The 23,337-nt window shown below is 43.7% G+C and overlaps 1 protein-coding gene across 1 annotated transcript in view; it reads right to left on the reverse strand.

The window, feature by feature from the left end:
- Positions 1-23,337, reverse strand: part of KLHL32 (kelch like family member 32) — a 186,786-nt gene that overhangs the window by 144,899 nt on the left and 18,550 nt on the right. Inside the window, 2 exon segments of the mRNA XM_030195636.1 lie at positions 18,115-18,213; positions 22,718-22,825. Of these exon segments, the coding sequence (XP_030051496.1) occupies positions 18,115-18,213; positions 22,718-22,825 (207 nt within the window).

The following is a 23,337-nucleotide window of genomic DNA, read 5'->3' on the forward strand; positions in this document are numbered from 1 at the left end:
CAAGTTCTGCTAAGCTTGAGACTCCCCCCTTGGAGTTACCTGGCTCTCCGGTCTCTAGTGAATCACAGACTCAGTGCCGTAGCGAGGGTGCCTGACACCCGGGGCAGGTCGCCGCTGCGCACCCCCCCCCCCCGGGTACAGGGCACGGCACCCCCCCTCCGGAGCGCACCCCCCCCCCGAAACGCACCCTACCTTTCAGCGGGGGGCAGGCGGGAGGGCCGATCCGCCCCCAGTGCACGTCACTGGGAGCTGCGTCGGCTCTGCTGCTTCCCTGCTTTCTCTGCCCCGGAACAGGAAGTAACCTGTTCCGGGGCAGAAAGAGTAGGGAACCAGCGAGCTGACACCCCCCCAGCGCGTGCACCCAGGGCGGACTGCCCCCCCCCCCCCTTCCTACGCCACTGCACAGACTGACTGATTTGATGGGACAAATCTCCAGCTTTTAATCTGATTTGTACACCCTGCTGTGGGAAGCCAGTCATTAGCAATCTCTTGTGAAATGTGCTTTCTTCTCTACAAAGAAGATGATGTTTGGAAGGGAACTGCCTAATTAACAGGTGAGAGAGACAGACAAAAAGAAAAGGCTTTAGTAAGACTGCTGAGAGAGGAGGGCATCAATGAAAAGCCCTCTAATTAAAGAAAAGAAAGGGGGAAGTTTATATCTGCCATACCAAAATCCAGACTCCAGCAACCTATTCCTTCCCTCTGTGTAATCACAGTCCTCCTCTTCATGCCTTTTCAAGCCCCCTCCATCTGTCAAGGCATTTTATCCCTCCAAGGTAACATAGAGGGGCATAATTGAACGAAAACGCCTATCTCCATGGGCGTTTATCTCCAAGAACGGGTCCGTGAAGGGGCGGACCGAACCGTATTTTGGGAAAAAATAGACGCCCATGTTTTATTCAACGATGTGTGAGCTGGGCGTTTTTGTTTTTCAGCGATAATGGAAAATGAAAGCGCCCAGCTCAAAAACGAATAAATCCAAGGCATTTGTTCGTGGGAGGGGCCAGGAGTCGTAGTGCACTGGTCCCCCTCACATGCCAGGACACCAACCGGGCACCCTAGGGGGCACTTTTACAAAACCAAACAAAAAGGTAAAAGAGCTCCCAGGTGCATAGCACCCTTCCCTTGTGTGTTGAGCCCCCCAAATCCCCCTCAAAACCCACTGCCCACAAGTCTACACCATTACTATAGCCCTAAGGGGTGAAGGGGGGCACCTACATGTGGGTACAGTGGGTTTGGGGGGGTTGGACGACTAATAAGCATTAAGCAGCACAATTGTAACAGGTAGGGGGGATGGGCCTGGGTCCACCTGCCTGAAGTCCACTGCACCCCCTAACAACTCCTCCAGTGACCTGCATACTGCTGTCAGGGAGCTGGGTATGACATTTGAGGGTGAAAATAAAAAGTTGAGAAACTTCATTTTTTGTGGTGGGAGGGGGTTAGTGACCACTGGGGGAGTCAGGGGAGGTCATCCCCGATTCCCTCCAGTGGTCATCTGGTCATTTAGGGCACTTTTTGGGGCCTTATTCATGAAAAAACAGGGTCCAGGAAAAGTGTCCTAAATTCTAGCTAAAAACGCATACTTTTTTCCCATTATCGGTGAAATGCGCCCATCTCTGTTCGGCAGATAACCACGCCCCAGTTCCGCCTTCACCACACCTCTGACACGCCCCCATCAACTTTGTCCGCATCCGCGACGGATTGCAGTTGAAAACGTCCAAAAATCGGCTTTCGATTATACCGCTTTATTCGTTTTTGTGAGATAAACGTCCATCTCCCGATTTAGGTCGGAACTTGGGCGTTTTTCTCGTTCGATTATAAGCAGGATAGTAACATAGTAGGTGATGGCAGAAAAAGACCTGTACGGTCCATTCAGTCTGCCCAACATTTTCATTTAGTGCAATATATTCCAGCTCTCCCATCTTATTTCTTAGGCTTCTGGCATGCGCTTATAGGCATTTCAAACTATGTTGTTCCTATTTACATCATCATGCTCAGTACTTGACAGTATTAATTTGTAATCTCTTGTCTGATTTTTATTTAAGGACACCTGATCTACTATGCTGCTGATGCCAGCAGCATGGTCCCACCCTGGTTAAGGTGGAGCTCATCCTTTCGGAATAGGCACCTCCTTCCCCAGAATGTTGTTCAGTTCCTAACAAATCTAAGCCCCCCCCCCTCTCCCTGCACCACCGTCTCATCCATGCATTGAGACTCTGGAGCTCTACCTGTCTCTTGGGCCCTCCAGTAGGAATACTTTTAATGTGAGATGCCATGAAATTATAAACAGGTCACAAAAAGATTGTTTTAATTATGAAAATGGCCTGCGGTAGTGTAGACGCGTGTTTTGGGCACGCAGAATCATTTTCCAGCGCACCTGCAAAAAAATGCCTTTTTAAAATTTTTGCCAAAAATGGACATGCAGCAAAATGAAAATTGCCGCGCGTCTGTTTTGGGTCTAAGCCTACTGCCAGCCATTGACCTAGCAGTAAAGTCTCACACGGTAACCGGGCGGTAATGACCTACGCATGTCAAATGCCACTTGGTGCACACCCAATACGCGCGTCTGAAAATTATTTTTCGGTCACACGTATCAGACGCATGCCAAAAATGAAGTTACCGCAAGAGCCACACAGTAGCCAGGTAGTAACTCCATTTTAGCACACATTGGGCGCACACAGACACTTACGCAGATTAGTAAAAGGGCCCCTGAATGCCTTGCATTAACTAACTTGTACATAGGACTAAATTATATAAATGCCACCTAAAAAATTGGCACCGAAAAAAATTGTACTTAGCGCTATTCAATAAATGTAAAGTTAGGCGCCATTTATAGAGTAGCGCTTAGAACCGGGAACCGCAACTACATTTAAGTGCCTCCATTTACACCAATGAAATCTTGCTGTAAATCCCCATGCCTAAATTAGTCACAGATCCCCTTTATTCCATAAGAATGCACAAAAACTAAAGGAATGCCCTGGATCTGCCCATGACCTTCCCATGGCTGTGCCCTCTTTTTGGACCCAAGGAGCAATGTACGTGAAGCCAAAAAGGCTCATCACCTGAACCCTGTCTCCACCAATTTGTGTTTTGCAGACACTTTGGTGGTGTAATCCAAAATAACCAGGATATACTTATGGCCCCGGGTGGTGCGTTCCAGGGGTCCCACGAAGTCCATTGCTATCCATTTGAATGGGGTGTCAACAAGGGCATGGGCACAAGAGGGGCAGGTGGGATCCTCGCAGGACTACTTAGCTGGCAGGTTGGGCAAGACTGACAAAAGAGCTCTACCTGCTTAAATACTCCTGGCCAGAAAAACCGGGCTAAAATCCAGTCCCGAGTCTTCTCCTCCCCTAAGTGACCCCCTTGCAGGTGACTGTGGGCTAGCTGCATGACTTGCCTAGCTTACTGGGGTTTAAAATAGGTTTGGATAGCTTCCTAAAAGAAAAGTCCATAAGCCATTATTAAAATGGACGTACAAAAATACACTGCTTATTTCTAGGATAAGCAGCATAACATGTATTATACTTTTTAGGGATTTTGCCAGGTACTTGTGACCTGGATTGGCCATTGTTGGAAACAGGATACTGGGCTTGATGGACCTTCGGTCTGTCCCAGTATGTCAACACTTATGTACTTATGGACTACACTGGGACCTTAAGTGGCTCCGCGTGAAGAGCCTGCCCTAATCTGGTGCATGTGGAAGTGCCTCAGGACCCAAGATAAGTACCACAGATTGTAAGGAGTATGGTAAGGAGTCTGGAGAAAGAAAGGGGGTGGGGAGGAACCCCAGCTACCAAAAAGGGAAAGATGACACGGTGGGGGTTCCGATCCTGCCAAAAAGGGACATAAGAGTAGAACACTACAAGTCCCAGAAAGCCCCAGGAGAGCACCTGGTAAGGGGGAGAAATAGGGTGCACCTCCCAGAGGCTCCAAAAGGGGGCCAACCAAAAAGGGAGAAGGCTGAAGCTCTACCCTGGTGGAAAAGGTGGTGGTGGAAAAAAGGGGCGGAGAAAGAACAACCCCAGAACCCGGTCAATGAGGGAAAAGGGAATCAGCTGGAGGGGGGGAGGGAAGAGGAGAAAATGGACTGGGCTCCAGAGGAGAGGGAAGGAGAGGAGCCAGAGGCAATGGAACAAGGAGAGCCAGAGGAGGTTCCTGAGGAACCGATGGAGCTGTTGGCTCTGACTCAGTCAGAGCAGGAGGTATAGGGGGCTGTCCGGGTCAAGCGGGAGGAGGTCAGGAGAAAAGGCTGACCAAGAGGGTGGGACCCGGAGGCTTTGAGCCCGCGCAAAGCCTTGCTACTTAGTGATACTGTGTTTGAAAAGCCAGGCTACATTTAGGGCTGTGTTTGGAAAAGCCCTGCTGCAAGTGGAACTGTGTTTACAGGCCTTGCTACTTTTTGAGACTGTGTTTGAAAAGCCAGGCTACATTTAGGGCTGTGGTTGGAAAGGCCCTGCTGCAAGTGGAACTGTGTTTAAAAACCTTGCTACTTTTTGAGACTGTGTTTGAAAAGCCAGGCTACATTTAGGGCTGTGTTTGGAAAGGCCCTGCTGCAAGTGGAACTGTGTTTAAAAGCCTTGCTACTTTGTGATACTGTATTTGAAAAGCCTGGCTACCTTTAGGGCTGTGTTTGGAAAAGCCCTGCTGCAAGTGGAACTGTGTTTAAAAGCCTTGCTACTTTTTGAGACTGTGTTTGGAAGGCCGGGCTACATTTAGGGCGGTGTTTGGAAAGGCCCTGCTGCAAGTGGAACTGTGTTTAAAAGCCTTGCTGTAAATTGAAAGGTGCTGGAAACAGCCTGTCTCCCCAGGGAGCCGGGTTTTGAGTGGAAAGATCCCTAAGGAAGTGGGACAACAGAGGAAAAGGGCTCTGAGCTGAGGACCAGCAGGATCTTTTCTACAAGATATAGCACCCCTATAACACCTCTGTGCCCAATCAAGGTCTGAGTATGCAGATACCCTCGATACAGTGTATCCACAACCCCCATATCTACTAGAATGTGTTGCAGAGAACCACCAACCTATGAGATGACATGGAAAGGAAGGAGGTGGGGGGTGGGGGTGAAGCCTTTGGTCAACATCCTCCAGTGACCAATACAAAAGTGCCCAATGTGTCACACACACCTACCTAGCACATTGCAGCTGTTATGGCAGGGGAAATAAAATAGTAACCCCAAACACCCACAGTAGGAATCAAACCTAGGTCCCCTGCATTCAGGGAACACAGCCCTAACCCCTACGCCAAACACACATCTGACAAAGGAGTGTTCAAGAAGGACAGTACACTGACCACAAAAGGCCATCACAGCATCAGTTGCCCCCCAAATGGATGTTCTCTCATACCCCACTAACTCACATTCATTGAATACACCATTGTCTGCTCAAAGGTCAGTATGCTGCCCTGTCACACATTCCTCCAGGCCCAAGCTGGGGACCCCTGAAATCTCCATATCATAGTAACATAGTAGATGACAGCAGAAAAAGACCTGCACGGTCCATCCAGTCTGCCCAAGAAATATGCCACTTTTTTGTGTATACCTTACCTTGATTTGTACCTGTCTTTTTCAGGGCACAGACCGTACAAGTCTGCCCAGCACTATCCCCGCCTCCCACCATCGGCTCTGGCACAGACCGTATAAGTCTGCCCAGCACTATCCCCGCCTCCCAACCACCAGCCCCGCCTCCCACTAACAGCTCTGTTATCCAATCTCGGCTAAGCTCCTGAGGATCCATTTCTTCCCACCTGTGTGTACACTCCCCTTCCCCCAGTCACCCCCAAAGTATGGCCCCATCAGTAAGGGCCTTAAAACAGCTAGCATCAGTACCCCACAAATCGATGCCCCCCAAACCTAGGTTTCCCACATTGATGTCTGGAAACTGCCTTTCTGCTGGGGGTTCCAGCAGAGCTGGTCAGAAGGACTGGTGGATACGACAGGGTTCCCTGCCATCTCCCAGCCAGCTGTAGGGCAAATAGGCATGGGCAGGGAAAGCAGAATGCCTACAGCATTCGTTTGAACAGTTTAAATGCTGGGTCATTGATAGTGTTAAGTTACACATCAGGGGCGGGGATCGCAGCAAGAGACTTTTGCAGATCGGGCAACGTTGGATCCACAGACTGCAATCCCTGGAACCTCTGGGTTTAAATTCTACGATTCAGTGGGCAGCTTTCCTTTGAGCAGCTGCTCCGATATATAGACACTTTTTTTCAACATCAGCTGAGTGTCAAGCTCGTAGGCTGACGTCATCACGTTGGTGACGTTGCTTGATGTGGTAGTTTCCTATTGGGTTGCTTAATTTTAAAGCTGGGCTGATTCAACGCGTTAGATGTCAGCTGATTCAGCGTCCAGTCCAGCGTTTTTTGTATGAAGACATGCTGTCTATATTGTATTTGTTTTAAGCATTATTTTTGTCCAGTTGTTTCACTGTCGGGCATTTATTATTATTATTTTTTTCAGAGTCACTTAATTTTCTTACAAGTCCGCGTCTGGGTTCCCTGAGGAAGAAATACGAAACGGGGCCGTCGGAGTCTATACGCAGGACAGATTTGTCAGTGACTCTCTTCCACAAAAGATAAGTTATTTTGTGGGTTTTTTTTACTTTTTAGAGCTGGAACTATGTGTGAATAAAAGCATTTATAAATATAAGAGTAGAAAATAAAAATAGACCTATTTTGGGGTTTTTTTTAGTCTATGATGACTTGTTGTGTGTGCAATTAATGATTAAAATTCAATATTGCAGCACTTGTTGAGACTTCCCCTCCCCCCCTTTTTTTCTGGACTAAGTTGGACTATTTTGATGTCCTTGTTTTGATATAGACAACACCACTCTGCTTGTTTGGATTTGATTTTCTATTACTTTTTACTACACTCCATTTTAGCTCCAACAGAGTTATACAGTCGAGGAGCTCTGTGAGGCTCTTTTTTCCTCCTTAAAAATATAAAAATTTAATAACTTAACATTAATTGAGCAATCTATAGATAATACAGGAACAACAGATGATTTTTGAATTTAGGACTGTTGAACATTTTGGTTTAAATACAGAGATAGACCTGTTAGCATGCATTTAATTATGAGGGAAAATGCCTTTGGCATTTACTAATCACACTGTATTTTGTTATGTATAAGACCAATTATGCCATAGATATTTTACTAGTCATAGTTGATATGATGTAATTAATGATGCCAAGCCAGTGTTTGTTTTTATTATTTATTATCCAGCAGTGTTGGTACATAAAAATATTTTGTATTTTTGATAGGTTAAGCCATAGCTTTATGATTTTTATCTTATTCTATCCATTAAAACTTTTCATATTATTGTGTCGATTTAGATATTTTAATTGGGCTTTCCATTCATTTTCTGTTTTCATCTCCCATGACATCTGCTCCGCAGTGCAGAACTGACACAGGATTGGTTGATTTTAGGAATCCATTGAAACTCATGAGTGTTCCACTATTGATTTTAAAGTAACACTTTTAGGGCCCTGATTACTAAACCGTGCTAGAAGCACGTTAGCATTTTTAGCACACGCTAACCATGTAGACACCCATAATATTCTTATGTGTGTCTACAAAGTTAGTACACGCTAATTTTTAGCACGAACTGAAAACGCTTACGCACCTTGGTAAACAGGGTCCAGTGAGGGACCAGAATGTTTGTTCAATTCGAGATAGGTAGACAAGTTGTCTTTATACCCATGTTGTTAAAGGTCCAACGTTTAACAAGCTCCTCCTCACGCAAGTTAGAGATCTGAACCCACACAGGGGCATGATCAGAGACACCGATCGGCCCAATACCCGAAGAACCCTTCCCCCTCCCCAAGTCAGGCAGCAGCCAATCAAGAAATACGCAGTCAAGCCGAGAATAAGGCCAATGTGAATGAGGGAAAAAGCATAATTTCTGGTCCCCAAATGACCCAGACATCAGGCATCACAAACACCCAACCACTGTACTAATTGACACAATTCCATGCAATTCTTAATATCTAGACCACAAGGCACAGTAGACCAGTCAATAGCAGGATTAATTGTAGCATTGAAATCTCTACCTACTATTAACTGGCCTGTAGCAAAAGCCAAAAGATTGGATTTCAGTTGAATAAAAATCTCAACCTGACCATCATTGGGAGCATATATTGAGGCAAGAGTGATGGCAGCATTGACCAACAGGAGATTGATAAAGATATATCAACCAGCAGGATCCCTTTTTATTTGCTGTATCTGAACCTGAAGGGAGCCATGCAATAAGATAGCTACTCCCCTCTTTTTTAGTCCCATCCACTCCGGGAAACTGTGGATATTTAAGCAAGTGCTCATGGTCCTGTCTAAAGTGTGTTTCCTGCAAAAAGACAATATGGGGCTTTAAAGTAAGCAGATCTTTATACATCAACTGGCGCTTGCAAAGGGAATTTAACCCCTTAACATTTAAGGTGAAAGCAGTTAAGGCAGCACAAAACCATCCCATGGTCCCAGCCATACAAAACTTACAGACACAAACACTCAACCACTCAGACCCCAATCACCTTCCCCACCCCATCCCACCCCACAACACTCCAAAACAGAAGAAAATCCCACCAGACAGCAATCCATCAGAACCCCAAATGCGAACCTAGAGGAACTGAGTCATCTCTCCAAACGACCACTCTCCATCACCCTGCCACCCCAAGGGTACAGACACACAAAAAAAAAAAAAAGGAGGGAGAGGAGGGAATGGAAGGGAGAACAAAAACAAAGGGGAGATCCACAATCTGCAAAACATAAAACAGCAGGTCAATCAAGACTACATTGTGCCAGGCATAGTCAAAAAGTGTTCACATCGGATCATCCATAAATGGGATATGACATCTGCAAGTGCCACAAAGCACCCTCTGCCGTCTTTGCACAGTGCAGATGGGTCCGTGAACCCATCACCACTGAAAACAGTGGGAGTGACGTTGTGACAAGATTGGCCCCATGCAGGATCTTCCAGGCTTCTACCAACGTATGTACCTGGTGCAATTTACCAGCCGCTGAGAAGCAGAGGGCAAAAGGAAAAGCCTTATGCTCCTTAATCAAAACGTCCAGAGCGAACTTCAAATTCCTCCACTGTTGCAGAGTAAAGGAACACATCCTGATAAACAGAAATTGGAACTCCATTAAAAAGAAGCTGAGCAGCCCCATATGCACTATTCAGCACCAGTTCCTTATCAGCACAGGTGATAATACAAGTGATGATGTCTCTCGGTCGATTATTAGGAGGTTTCACCAGCGCACATGAAACCACCTGGTGCTCCACACTGAGTAGCTGCCAACTAAGTTGTGGAACTATGATGGGAATATCTTCATTGTCTCCTTCCTCCAGGACACCTCAGATTTATAAGTTCTTTCTCTAACCCCAATTCTCTAAATCATCGATTTCATAAAGTAGGTCTTCATATTTATCGGACAGATGAGAAACAGAAGTCTGAGTGGTAGTCAAAGTCTTGACCTGCTCATCAAATTTAGTCTCCAGATCCTCCACCAGCCCACCTAACTCACGGAGGTCAACACTCACTGCCTCGATTTTCTCCACAATTTCATCTCTGGTAGCTTTAATTTCATCACGGATCTCTGTGAGAAACTTCGTGACAGCATGAAGAAGTATTTCCTTAGGTTATTCCTCAATTTATCCCCTTTTATCTTCATCCAATACCTCCTCCTTTCAGTTGTAAGAGACTCGCTTCTTGTGCATTTATGCCATGGAGGATTTTAAGTGACACCATTGCGAACGCTCCGTTCACTCACAAACAATAGATTAGTGACCCCTCCACCCTCAAAGGCTAGATGGGAATCCACTCGTGTTTCTGCCTTTTTCTTTTTATCTCCTGCATTGTGGAATTCCCTTCCAAAATCAATTAGGTTAGAAGAATCATACCCCCTTTTTGGTAAAGCTCTGAAAATTTACTTTTACCAAACAGCTTTTGAAATATAACATTGTTTGAGTAGGAAGACCACACAGGTATGAAAAAAATGCTTTCCACTATACAAGGAGACACAAATCATTAGATAATTGTGTATGACTGATGTAATGATTGTGTTATTATAAAAGGATATTTGGGTACATAGGAAGAGGAAATAGCCAGCAAAAAAAAAGGAGGTGATAATGCCTCTGTATAAGTCTCTAGTGAGTTCCCATTTAGAGTACTATGTACAATTCTGGAAAGCATAACTTCAAAAAGATATAAACAGGATGAAGTCAGTCCAGAGGATAGCTACTAAAATGGTCAGTGGTCTGCATCATAACATGTATTGGGACAGATCTAAAGATCTCAGTATGTGTATTTTGGAAGAAAGGTGGGAGAGGGGAGATATGATCGTTTATTGTTTATTTGTTTACTATACCGTCACTTATTGCATAGCAAACCAGAATGGTTTACACGTCAAAAAGTACAATAACATACAATATAGTTTAAGCTAGGAAATCCATAATATGATAGGAAAGCACAGACAGAACTTCCATAACTTTTCTACCTGTTTGGCCACCTTAAGATCATCAGAGGTGATCATCTCCAAGTTCCACTCTTCTTTCTTGCACATAGGTACTTCACCCCCAAATTGTTCATGTCAGAGCTCAATATTAACGTCAAAACTAGAATACTGTAACACACTCTGGTCTGATTACAAAAGGTTTGTACCAGCTCCAATTCACTGAAAATGCTGCAGAAAGACTTGTAACCCCCTCCCCCTTCCAGTTGTATGGGGTTACTGAGAGGATAGAGCCCTGGTAGAAGGTCACTGGGGATAGTATCCTAGAGGTCCATGGGTGGGGAGTAAGCCCAGCCCAAGGGGGACAGATAGGGGAATAAAATGCAGCTAGATAGAAGCTGCCTGGAAGAAACCATCCTTGTGAATCTAATATTTCTAACAGAAGGAAAAAGTAACATGTTCCATAAAGCCACACGGGCAGGAGTGATTGGACCACCAATGTCTTTACAGGTAACCCCTGTAAGGGTCTTGCACATGTGGGGGGTGGGTGCTGGTATCTTGGGGGTGGCTGCTGATATCTTAGGGGTGGGGGTGGGGCCCTTCTCTACTGGCCTGGAAGTATCAGGCTTTGCGGCCCGATGTTCCCAAGGGGTGAAATAACCTCATGTGTAAATAAGTCAGGCTGAATTCGGGCCCTTTAAGTCACATTAAGGGGCTTATAATATGACTAAAGCCCTAATTTGACTTGATAACTTCCACCCTTAATGGAAGAAGCAACTAACAAGGAGTAACACTGGCTGTAGCAAGATTTGCTTATCCACTCCTACTGTAGCTGAGATCATATTCATGTATCTTTCTTACTTCATGTACAATTTTCTTTAAGTTAGTTGCTTTATTTTCTAAGTCCTGTTACTCTATCTTATCTGGCCGGCTGGCCCACCTCTGTTTACCCCTCTATTGTCTATTAAGATGTTTTATTGGGTATTATGTTGATATTCTATGTAGCATACTATGCTATAATGCATATTGTTGACTATTTTTTCTGCTGAAATTGTCTACTGCTTACATCCAGATTGTACGTGCTGTACAATGCCTTGGATGAATGTCTTTAAAAAGGTAGTAAATAAATGATAACAATAATAATAAGTCAACAGTCACCAGACAATAGGGAGCTGGAGAAGTACAGGAATGAAGGTCAGGAACATGGTCAGACAAGCCAGATCCACACCAATGAATCCGGAATAGTACAAAATCAGCAGTCTGACAATAGCAAAAGCATGTTCCTAAAATGCAGTTCTTTCCTTTCTCCACTAGAGGGGGATCATTACATACTCATTGCTTTTCAAGAGGCAACTAGGGAGGAGTTTGAGAAAGTATAGTGAAAATACAAGAGGCCCCACTGAAACCATGAAACAATAATGCACCCATCAATCATTGCTTAACTAAACTATTGACACTGGCCCTCTAAATACAGGGGATGTGGTTAGCTTTTGACCAAAGGCTCAACGTTACAAGTTAAATTTACTTACACACATATGAACACAACATGCATTTTCGGAAGACTAAAACGTGCACACACAAAAGGAAAAGGTATTCTGGAGGAGGGGTGGTGTTCAGGAGTATATTTATGATTTTGTACATAGTTGGCAATTCTATAAAGTCGTGTCAATACAATAGGTGCCACAAACAAAAGCAGGTGGCGCCAGAATAATAGTGTGTTATTGAATAATAGCGCACAGCGGCCTTGGTGCGCTATCTAGGTGCCACTGCTTATGCCATGTCAATGGCAGGCGTTAATCGCCACGCTTAAGTGTATCTTGCAGACCACAGAACTCATAGTATAAGTTGTGAGTGCTGCTAGGTGGATATTTTAGCCCTGAATCGAAGGAGATTTTAATGCTTCACTATCCTAAACTGAAGAAGATTATATATAAGAAATTTTTCATCAACACCTTTGTGTATCAGGCTGCAAGTCACTGGAATAGACTTCCATGTGCAATTAGAAGTCAGGTAGATTAGGGTAAATTTTGGAACTTATTGAAGGCCTTTTTAGTCAGAAAATATTTGGCTCACTAATTGATATTGTTGATTTAATTAAGGATCTTATTAATTTTATGTGATTATTATTTATTTGTTTTTTTAATCTTTATTTTCTGTATTGTGAGCTTTTTTTATGCTATTTTCCTCTGTGTAACGTTCCTGGGAATGCCCAGTCTTCTTAGATTGTGAGACACAATGAACTCGGGAGGTATATGTGGGATACAAATGTTTTGAAATTGTAACCCGGTGGGTTATATTTATTTTTTTATTTTTACCTGGGGTTCGAGGGAGAGATTGTTGGTGGCCAGTGCTGTGACTCCAGAAGCGGTTCTGGACTTCCTGCATGGAGCTGCGCTGTCTGCAGCGTGCCCCAATGCTCTGAGTGTTGGATGTTTTTTTTTTTGAGTGGGCATCACTTGGGCATGTATATGGGGTGATGCAGCATTTAATTTGAGTGAACATTTCAAGTTTTATAAGAGTTTTGACAGATTTATGATAAAAGGCTGTAAATATATTTAAATGTGTGTTTAAACATATAAAAAATACACTGTATGTATAGTTTGATGGCACAAATGATTGTAAGATATTTTGATCTGATTGTATAGAAATTTTATGGGTTTTTGTCTAAAAATATAACTTTTCTATTATTTCCTATGGAAAGTCATTTTCCAAAATGGAGATTGTGAAAAAATGTTAGTGTCCATGAGGCAAACACCCTGTGTTCTGACACCTTACTGGCCAGCAGAGGTCAGCTGGTGACTCAGAGACCCAGTGTCCCTTGGCAACAGCTTGCCAGGAGGTGGAGGAGGGGCTGAAGACACTGAAGAGGAAAGATGTGTTTGGGAGAGCTCTGAGTGCATGACAAGATTTCTAGGCAGAAAAGTATGTGAAAGTAAGTTTTTCTGTGAGCTTTGAATCTTTGAATGTAGATGAAGTGAGCTGAAGGAGAAAAGTGTTGGATTCGTGCAGAGAAAGAAAGTTCTAAAACTGATGTTTTTTTTGTGTGTGCTGTTTAAGTATCTGAAAGGGAATTTCTCTGCTAGTGTTTAGTGCTGAAACACTGAATGCAAGTGAAGTGAGCTGAAGGTGAAAGGTGTTGGATTTGAACAAGAGAAAGAAAGAACTAAACTGTTTGTGTACTGTTTAAAAGTTTTGCAGTTAAGACTGTGGTGGAGAGACCCTGTGCAAGGTTGTGTAAAACAGGTTTATGCAAGTGGATTGATCCCAGTTAAGCCACTAGGAAAACTGGTCTCCAAGCTTAAGATTGGGCTTGCAGTATGTGTGTTCTGCATGGTCTGCTGGTGCATGAGTGTGAAAGATTGTATGAGTTTGGAGAGACCAAGTTGATGTGGGCAATGTGACTACAAGATCCAATGAAGAGTGCCCTTCTTTAGTTAGAGAACTCAGTACAAGAACAGAGAAACTATTTAAGGATATACAATTATTATTTATTTTGTTAGTTAGCAAGCCACAGTTATTCCTGAATCCCAGCTAGTGTTGTTCCTGCTGTTAGTCAGGAAGGAAGGTTTTTTTTTGTTGATTTCATTTAAAGGGTGAGGCAGTAGGTTCCTGTACTGAAAGAGAAGATCCTGAGCTCCAACGTACAAGCAAGGAGAAGAAAGAAGACGCTCCAAGAAGGGCCAAAGATAAGTCTTCACTCCTATGCAAAAAGGAGACTGAAAGGTCACAGTTTAATCTGACTTACCTGTTGTAGAGACTGAATCTGGATGTTCACACCTAAATGACAAAGTAATTCAAAATAATTGATTCTTGAGACACACAATATAAAGGAAATTTATAGATTGAGAGAGAACAAATAAGATACTTGGGTTAATACTTATCTGTTGGTTTCGCTGTTGTTGTTCTACACCTGTTAGGAAAATTTCTGTTATTAACTTATGTTTAAATGTATTTTTATGTTACAAAAGAACCTAATGTGTTAAGAACATCACATTTTCCATACCCCAAATTGTGTTTAAATAAACCACTAGTAACTTGTACTTACCATCTGTCTGGTTACTGGGTCCTAAAATCCTTTTAGTTTTCTTTCCTCTCCATGGTCTAGGACTTTGGAGGCGAGGTTAGTTTAATTGTCTCCAAGCTCAGAGGTGAACTGCAGGCTTGAGGTATTTGGCCACGGGTAATAGTAGAGCTTGCAGGGCTTTCTGAGATGAGGAAGCTACAAAATGTAACATAATAACATGCTATGTGGGAGTTTATAGAACACTGTCCCTCACCCTTAAGAATAGTTCCTCAGACAGCCTGAGCCACCTTAAGGACACAGGTTCCGCCCCAGGAGTGAGCAAGGAGGGGCGGAGTCAGTACCAGGGAGTTTAAAAGACCGGGCCAGACTGAGGCTAAGAAATACCAGGATGGGAAGAGTTGAAGCCCCAATGATCATGACCTGGCTGAGAGAAGCCACTTTTGCTTCTTAAACTGAGATTTACATGCCTTGCTTTGAGGTCTGGCAGGAGCCAGACCTGGAACTTAGAAAAGAACCAATAGCTTACGGACTGTGTTTGGGACGTGGCATCTCTTGAAGCTACAGACTGTGTTTTGGTCCTGCTAGCCAGAGCCCACTTACGACTGTGTTACTGAACCACAGAGGTTTTTCCACCTTATGTTCTTGGGCCTGTGACGTAACAGGCCTCAGGATCCTGTTATTTAAACATGTGTTTTGTTTATATCCCCTTTGGCTGTGTTATTTCACCAGCCCAACCGCAACCCTCGCTCAGGGTATCACACATGGCCATGCTGTTCCCACAGATATAGCCTATTTGCAGTTGAATGCTAACTGAAATGGGCACCATGTTTACAGAACAGTGCCTTGTACTTATGTGCATACTTGCCAATTAGGGGCACCAATCCCACGTATATATATGATTATATATAGACATTTATATCATTGTATATACAGTACGAGGGTAACATTTTTTTTCAATTTATTTATAGTTTTATTGCAACTTCTGCCTTAGAACAATACAATATATTAACCATCCACATACTTGATTCAGGTACACTCCACAGCTCTCTGAATTAGAACTTTTCAAACATGCCGAAAAGACGGGGCCGTCCTGTCTCCAAAGCCCCGCAACGGCAAGTTTTTACCTCTCAAGACATTCGAACACTTCTTCAGGCAGCGTCTATTCCAACTACTTTGGCACTTCAAATGTCGGAAGGCAGCCCGCTGAGTAGCGCCGGTGTGAGTGGAGGCCCGGACGCTTCTCCTGGGCTCGAGCTGACGCTCAGCCCCGACTTAAGGGAACCACCCCCGCAACCTGCGGGGTACAGCACACCAACCGAGGCGTCTCTGGATCTGCTTTCCCAAAGTGGTGCAAGTGGACAGAGCCGGGAGGAAATAGATCCGGTTGTATGTGAGCTGAGGTCTCAGACACGAACACCTATTCCATCGAAGGTGGAAGAAGCTGAAAGTTTGATACTGGAGAAATCTTCGGAGAAAGAGGTACTGCCCACACAATTTTCCTTTGAAATAAAAAAACCAGCTGAAGTAACGTTAGATTCGCTATGGACTTTGATAGTGGGTCTAGGAAAAACGTTTGCTCCACAAGTAAATAAACTGAATCAGGACATTTTAGTTCTTGAACAAAAAGCTAAAGTTTTGGACATTAAAGTTGAAAAATTAGAGCAAACGGATAGTGATATGGCTTTGGAAGTTAAAGAAACTCCATACTCAACAAGAGATTATGGTTAAAGACTTGATTTCCCTGAGAAAAAAAACGGAATCACTGGAAAATTCAGTTAGGAGTAACAACCTTCGTTTATTAAAAGTTTCCAAGACAATTGTCTAAGTCTCCAAGGGACATGTTAAAGAAATATTTAATGGAAATATTTGAAGTTAAAGAAGAGATGATTCCACCTTTTTCCCAGGTTTATTATTTACCAATATTAAACCAAGAAAACCAGAAGCAAGATTTGAATATATCAGCTATACTAGAATCTTGGGACAATGATCCTGTTATTCCAACAACATTGATAGTGACGGTGGCATTGCCACCAGATAAGTCATGGATAATGAAAATGTATTTTAGAAATAAGGACAAAGTGTTCCTAGGCCAAAAAATTCAGATATTTCCTGATGTCTCTCGTGAGACACAAAAGAGGCGAAGACAATTTCTTTTGATGAAACCAGCAGTGTTACAGCTGGGTGCAATTTTCTTTCTTAGATTTCCTTGTAAATGTGTGGTAAAATACCAATCCCTTAAATATGTTTTTTTTTAACCAGCTCAGCTAACAGCTTTTTTAGTGTCTAGGCAAAATAAGGAAACTTGAAAATGTCGTCTTCCCCTTAGATATAGAAAATTTATAACACCGAACAGTGTAACCTGTAAACTTCTCAAATCAATGTTCTTAGAAATTTATTTCTGTTTGAATAATTCCACTTTCTATCATCTTGAATCCCATATTGTGGACTTGAGTGGAGATTTCAATTTAATAATTTTCTTTTTTTTTTTTCATTTCAATCAGTTGCCACTTAAATTTGAATATATGATGTGAAATGTACCACTTTTCAAACAAGTTGAATACTTGATTATATGCAGTGCACTTTTTCTAGTGAAAAAGGTGCCGGTACTCAAATGCTAGGCCACTCTTCAGGGGTGGGGGTAATCACTGAGGGACCCTCCCCACAATAACCAGGCCCCCTGCAACCAGTCACAGAACCTATGACAAGGCAGAATCAGTGTGTAGAGCCTGAGCTCTTTCATTAAAACTTGGGGACCATGGGTCAATTTTAGCAGCCAATGGAAAAGGTGCTGGTACTCAGTACCCCCAAGTACCCCCTCAAAAAAAGCCCTGATTATATGTGTAAACTTGTTATAAATAAAATTTTAAAAAAAGAATGTTCCCAGATGGATTTCAATTTCATTTTCCTTATAGACGGAATATCGAGTGTCAGATTTCTTTTTACTTCTCAAATGTCTTCTTAAACCTGAAGATGGTACCAAATGCCCTACCATTACCGAGTTCATGCCATAAATACATTTATATATTTGACAAGCACTTTTAAATTGAATATGAAATTCCAAAGCAGGAATGACTTCACTAAATTTTCCCAAACCATAAATCAATCGAGCAGCAGTATTTTGCAAAAGCTGAAGATAACGCAGTTGCTGTTTATTAATATTACTATACAGTGAATTTCAATAATCAAGTAGTGGGTTTAAACGTACAGTCCAAAGCAGTGTGGGATTTGTAGTCTCTGATTCTGCCCATTGAAACCAGTCCTGCAAATCCCATAATGCATCAGGATGAGATTATCGGAAATTCAGGACTGGCCTCAAATCTCCCTCCAGGAACTAATTTGGAAGCTTTGGTCCTGTTCTTGGAGCATACAAGTGCCTATGTTTTCCTTTATAAAACAGGCTTAAAGTAGGCACCTTTTATGAATTTGGACATAGATGTCTTGTAAAGTGAATATGTATATAGTCCGGTGATGGTAAATGGATAAAAAGCCACATTTAGGTATCACTGTGTCCTCTTTACCAGTCTAATAACAGTACCTCTTAGCCAGATGAAGGTGCTCATATTAGAAAAACCCGCAATGCTTATGTCATTTTTCCTTAGCAGCATGTATTCTAGCCAGGGTTCATTACAGGCTAGGTACTTAATCCTTACCTGGATGAGATAGTGAGAACATAAGGTGAGGAGTTCCAGCAATTGTAAGTGACTCCCTGCTGCTAGCACATCCTGGATCACACCTGGCTCCAACAGAATCTACAGAGAATGGGGAAAAACAATCTGTTATTACAGTTATGAACACAGCTGTTGGGTACAAACACAGTCTGTATTACAAGCTACCAAAAAAAAAAAAATCTGTCTGGTAGCGTCTTTATAGCCAGTTTAAAACTTGATCTCAAACCAAGGTATGTATGTGCGTTCTAGGGAAGGCTCAATTTCTCGTTTATTTAGGAAGAATCTAAATTTGTATTGCAGATTATAAGGCTTTCTCTGGAAAATCACATTTGTCTTTTCCAGGTTTACGTGTAGGATCCATGATTGGGAGAGTAGGTCTCTAGCAGGTTTAGGTTCGGTTGTAGGAGTAGCGGACAAAATGGTCAGATCATCCGTATATAGCAGGTATTTGATTTCCAAGTCATTTAGTTTTAATCCTGAGGTTGAAGATCCTTCCAGCAGTGTGGGAAGACCATTGATGTAGATCAGTGCTTCCCAACCATCTTCTGGTGGCACACCTAGTCAGAAAGGTTTTCAGGATTAGCACAATGAAGTACATAAGTGTTGCCATACAAGGACAGACTGAAGGTCCATCAAGCCCAGCATCCTGTTTCCAACAGTGGCCAATCCAGGTTACAAGTACCTGGCAAGATTCCAATTACAGTACCTGGCAAGTACTTGAAAATGCAGGAAATAGACTTGCATGGAACAGGTATCCACTATGGTGGCAATTCTATAAATTGGTGACACCTTTTAGGCTCCCTGTTGCAGTGTGGTGAGCGACTATCCTATAACATCATCTGAGTGCCCAGATTCTGATATAGAACAAGTAGCTTAACCCTCTATTGGCACACCTAACGTTTAGGCGTGTGCAGTTCCACTGCCATAGAACTGGCATAACTGCAGGCCCATATGCGTGGCAAGGGTACACATAGCTTACAGTACTGTATAATTTACATTTAACCTGGAGCCACCCATGTCCTGCCCATACTCTGCCCACGTGTAGACCCCTTCCAGTTGCACACCATCCCCCTAATTCTATAAAGGGTGCCTCGAGATGCGTGCACAAATTTGGGCATGTGGCCAAAATGTGCATGCATCTTAATTGAATTACGAGCCAATTAGTGTGAATAATTGGCTTTTTAGCAAGCAATTATTGGCGCGAATTGGAATCAATTAAGATGTACACGCATAAATTTAGGCACGTGATCCATGCCTAAATTTTATGCGTATCCCAGAAAAGGGGGCGTAGCAATGGAAGGGTCATGGGAGGTTCAGGATGGAGCGTGGATAGGATAAGGGTTACATGTGCAATTGGGGCTACGCACCTAAATTAAGGTGCCAGCTTTTGCACCCAATTGTTATTATTGCAAATCGATGTGCCTAAATTTATTTATTTATTTAACACATTTATACCCCACATTTTCCCACTAGTTGTAGGCTCAATGTGGCTTACACATAACCGTAGGTAGGCTACAGTTCAGAAAAGTACAATTAAACAATGTAATAGTAAGATAGTAATCAAATAGGTATCATATAAAACAGCAAAGATAATAAGATAATACAAGATAAAAGGGTCAATGAATTTTGTTGAAACCAAGAAGAGGTAATTTAGGTTGAGTCTGTAAGGTAAGCCTTCATGAACAAGGTGGTCTTCAATAATTTTCTGAAATTTAGATGATTCTGAATTAACCAAGCCCCCATCCCGCCTTCGGTACACTGCCGACACGCCCCCGTGAACTATGGTCATCCCTGTGACGGAAAGCAGTTGAGGACGCCCAAAATCGGCTTTCGATTATGCTGATTTGGGCAACCTTAGGAGAAGGACACCCATCTCCCGATTTGTGTCGGAAGATGGGCGCCCTTCTCCTTCGAAAATAAGGATAGTAACATAGAGGGGCATAATCGAACGGTGCCAGCCAAATAGATGGCCTGCCATCTTCAGGGCCAGCTCTGCAAAGGGGCAGAGCAAACCGTATTATCGAAAAAGATGGCCAGCCATCTTTTTTCAATAATACGGTTGGGGCCGGCTAAATCTCAACATTTAGGTCAAATGTTGAGATTGTCGGATTTAGAGATGGCCGGCTTTGGTTTTCGGCCATAATGGAAACCGGGCCCGGTATTTGGTCGTGGGAGGAGCCAGCATTTGTAGTGCACTGGTCCCCCTGACATGCCAGGCCACCAACCGGGCACCCTAGGGGGCACTTCTAAAAATTTAAAAAAAAAAAATAGCTCCCAGGTGCATAGCTCCCTTCCCTTGGGTGCTGAGCCCCCCAAATCCCCCCCAAAACCCACTCCCCACAACTCTAGACCACTACCATAGCCCTAAGGGGTGAATGGGGGCACCTACATGTGGGTACAGTGGGTTTGGGGGGGGGGGGGGGTTGGAGGGCTCACATTTACCACCACAAGTGTAACAGGTAGGGGGGGATGCCTGAAGTGCACTGCATCCACAAAAAACTGCTTCAGGTACCTGCATACTGCTGTCAGGGAGCTGGGTATGACATTTGAGGCTGGCATAGAGGTTGGTAAAAAAATGTGTAATTTTTTTTTTTTTTTTTGGGGTGGGAAGGGGTTGGTGACCACTGGGCAAGTACGGGGAGCTGATCCCCGATTCCCTCCAGTGGTCATCTGGTCAATTGGGGCACTTTTTTGAGGCTTGGTCGTAAAAATAAATGGACAAAGTGAAGCCGGTGAAATGCTCATCAGAGCCGGCCATATTTTTTCCATTATCAGGCGAAGCTGGCCATCTCGTAACCACACCCCCGTCCTGCCTTTTGTACCCTGCCAAAATGCCCCCTTGAAGTTTTTCCGGCTCCACAACGGAAAGCAGTTGGCGCCAGCCACAATCGGCTTTCGATTACACCGATTTGGCCGGGTTCAGGAGATGGCCGGCCATCTCCCGATTTGTGTCGGAAGATGGCCGGCGATCTCTTTCGAAAATAAGCTGGATAGTAGATGACAGCAGAGAAAGAGACCTGTACAGTCCATCCAGTCTGCCCAACAAGATAAACTCATATGTGCTATTTTATATGTATACCTGACCTTGATTTGTCCCTGCCATTTTCAGGGCACAGACTGTAGAAGTTTGCCCAGCACAAACCCTGCCTCCCAACCACTAGTCCCGCCTCCCAGCCACCGGTGCTGCCACCAATCTCTGAAAAAAGAAAAGACAATTCTGATGCTACAACAATTCTATCCTTTTTTCAATTAGAGGCCAAATTTTCATGACCTTCTGGTCTATGAACCAGAATGCATGCACCATGGACTTCCAAAGAATTCCTTATTTTACAATAGTTAGTGCAGAATTTGCAAAAGAATTATCTAGAAACAGAAAACAGCTTGTTTCATACAGTATATATATAGCTATATATATAAATATATAAAGTATTTTTTCACGGAGAGAGTAATGGATGCTTGGAATGCCCTCCCGCGGGAGGTGGTGGAAATGAAAACGGTAACGGAATTCAAACATGCTTGGGATAAACATAAAGGAATCCTGTTCAGAAGGAATGGATCCTCAGGAGCTTAGCCGAGATTGGGTAGCAGGGCCGGTGGTTGGAGGCGGGGCTGATGGTTGGGAGGCGGGGATAGTGCTGAGCAGACTTATACGGTCTGTGCCAGAGCCAGTGGTGGGAGGCGGGGCTGGTGGTTGGGAGGCGGGGATAGTGCTGAGCAGACTTTTACGGTCTGTGCCAGAGCCGGTGGTAGGAGGCGGGACTGGTGGTTGGGAGGCGGGGACAGTGCTGGGCAGACTCATACGGTCTGTGCCAGAGCCAGTAGTGGGAGGCGGGGCTAGGACTTATACGGTCTGTGCCATGAAGAGGACAGGTACAAATCAAAGTAGGGTGTACACAAAAAGTAGCACACATGAGTTTATCTTGTTGGGCAGACTGGATGGACCATGCAGGTCTTTTTCTGCCGTCATCTACTATGTTACTATGTTACTATTCTGACATGCCACCTAGTTTACAGTTTTACAAGTATATGGGGTCATTTTACTAAGGTGCACTGAAAAATGGGCTGCGCTAGTGGGCTGCGCTAGTGTAGGCGTGTGTTTTGGTCGCGCGCAGATCCATTTTTCACCATGCCTGTAAAAGAAGCCTTTTTCAAAATTTTTGCCAAAAATTGACGTGCGGCAAAATAAAAATTGTCGCGCGTCCATGTTTGGTCTGAGACATTACCGCCACCCATTGACTTAATGGTAAGGTCTCATGCGGTAACCGTGCGGTAATTGCCTACGAGCGTAGAATGACAATTACCGCCCAGTTTCCGCCATGTGCATAAAAACGAAATTACCGCCTGGGCCACACAGTAGCCGGGAGGTAACTCCAGATTGGCGCACCTAGGTCGTGTACACGCCTACATGGCTTAGTAAAATGGTCCCTATATCCCTCCTGTGTATCACTAAAAAACTTACAAACTGACTACTGCATAAGAACATCTTTATTCTCGAGTGACTTTGTCCCTTTTTTAATATCACCCCTGGTCAGCACTTCCCCCATGGTTTGTTTTATGCATTTGTATGTGATGGATTATACAATACCTGTCCAGTGTAGGCAAAGTCCAGGGCCTGTTTTAAACCAAGGCTGGTAACACCACGGAGGTTCACTTCATCTGCTCCACTTTCAACCATACACAGACTAAACATTGCCTGTAAAAATAGGAAAAAAAAATTCAAGCATTTCCTAATACTAGAATAATCATATTACAATAAATAAGGGTGGAATTTCAAAGGGTTCAAGTTGCTTCTGTCCCTTGTGCACATGCACCATGCTCTGAATGGCTTAAGGGGGCTGCCATAAGTAGGACGGTTTCCATGGCAGGTCTTAAGTAGGGTGAGGTTGCCAGCGCACCCCCAGGCCATCAGAGGGTTATGTTGTTTCTCCAAGGCCTCAATGAACAACAATGAAATTTGAATCTAGGCCTTCTGGTGCTGCAACATTAGGCTATTACTCACTCTCCCCCCCCCATCCCCCCCTCCCCCACCACCACTGTACAAAATGGCCTTTTCAGCAATTAAAATAACCCCCCTAAATTATGCCTTTTGTGTTAGGAGGCAATAACTAGGCAGGGCATAGGTGTAGAATGCGCAAGGAGAGTATATTTCATTTAATGTGTGACATATACCATGCACAGACAATTGTGCAGATTAGATTGACCATT

Source organism: Microcaecilia unicolor, chromosome 3, assembly GCF_901765095.1.
Source record: "Microcaecilia unicolor chromosome 3, aMicUni1.1, whole genome shotgun sequence".
Lineage (NCBI taxonomy): Eukaryota > Metazoa > Chordata > Amphibia > Gymnophiona > Siphonopidae > Microcaecilia > Microcaecilia unicolor.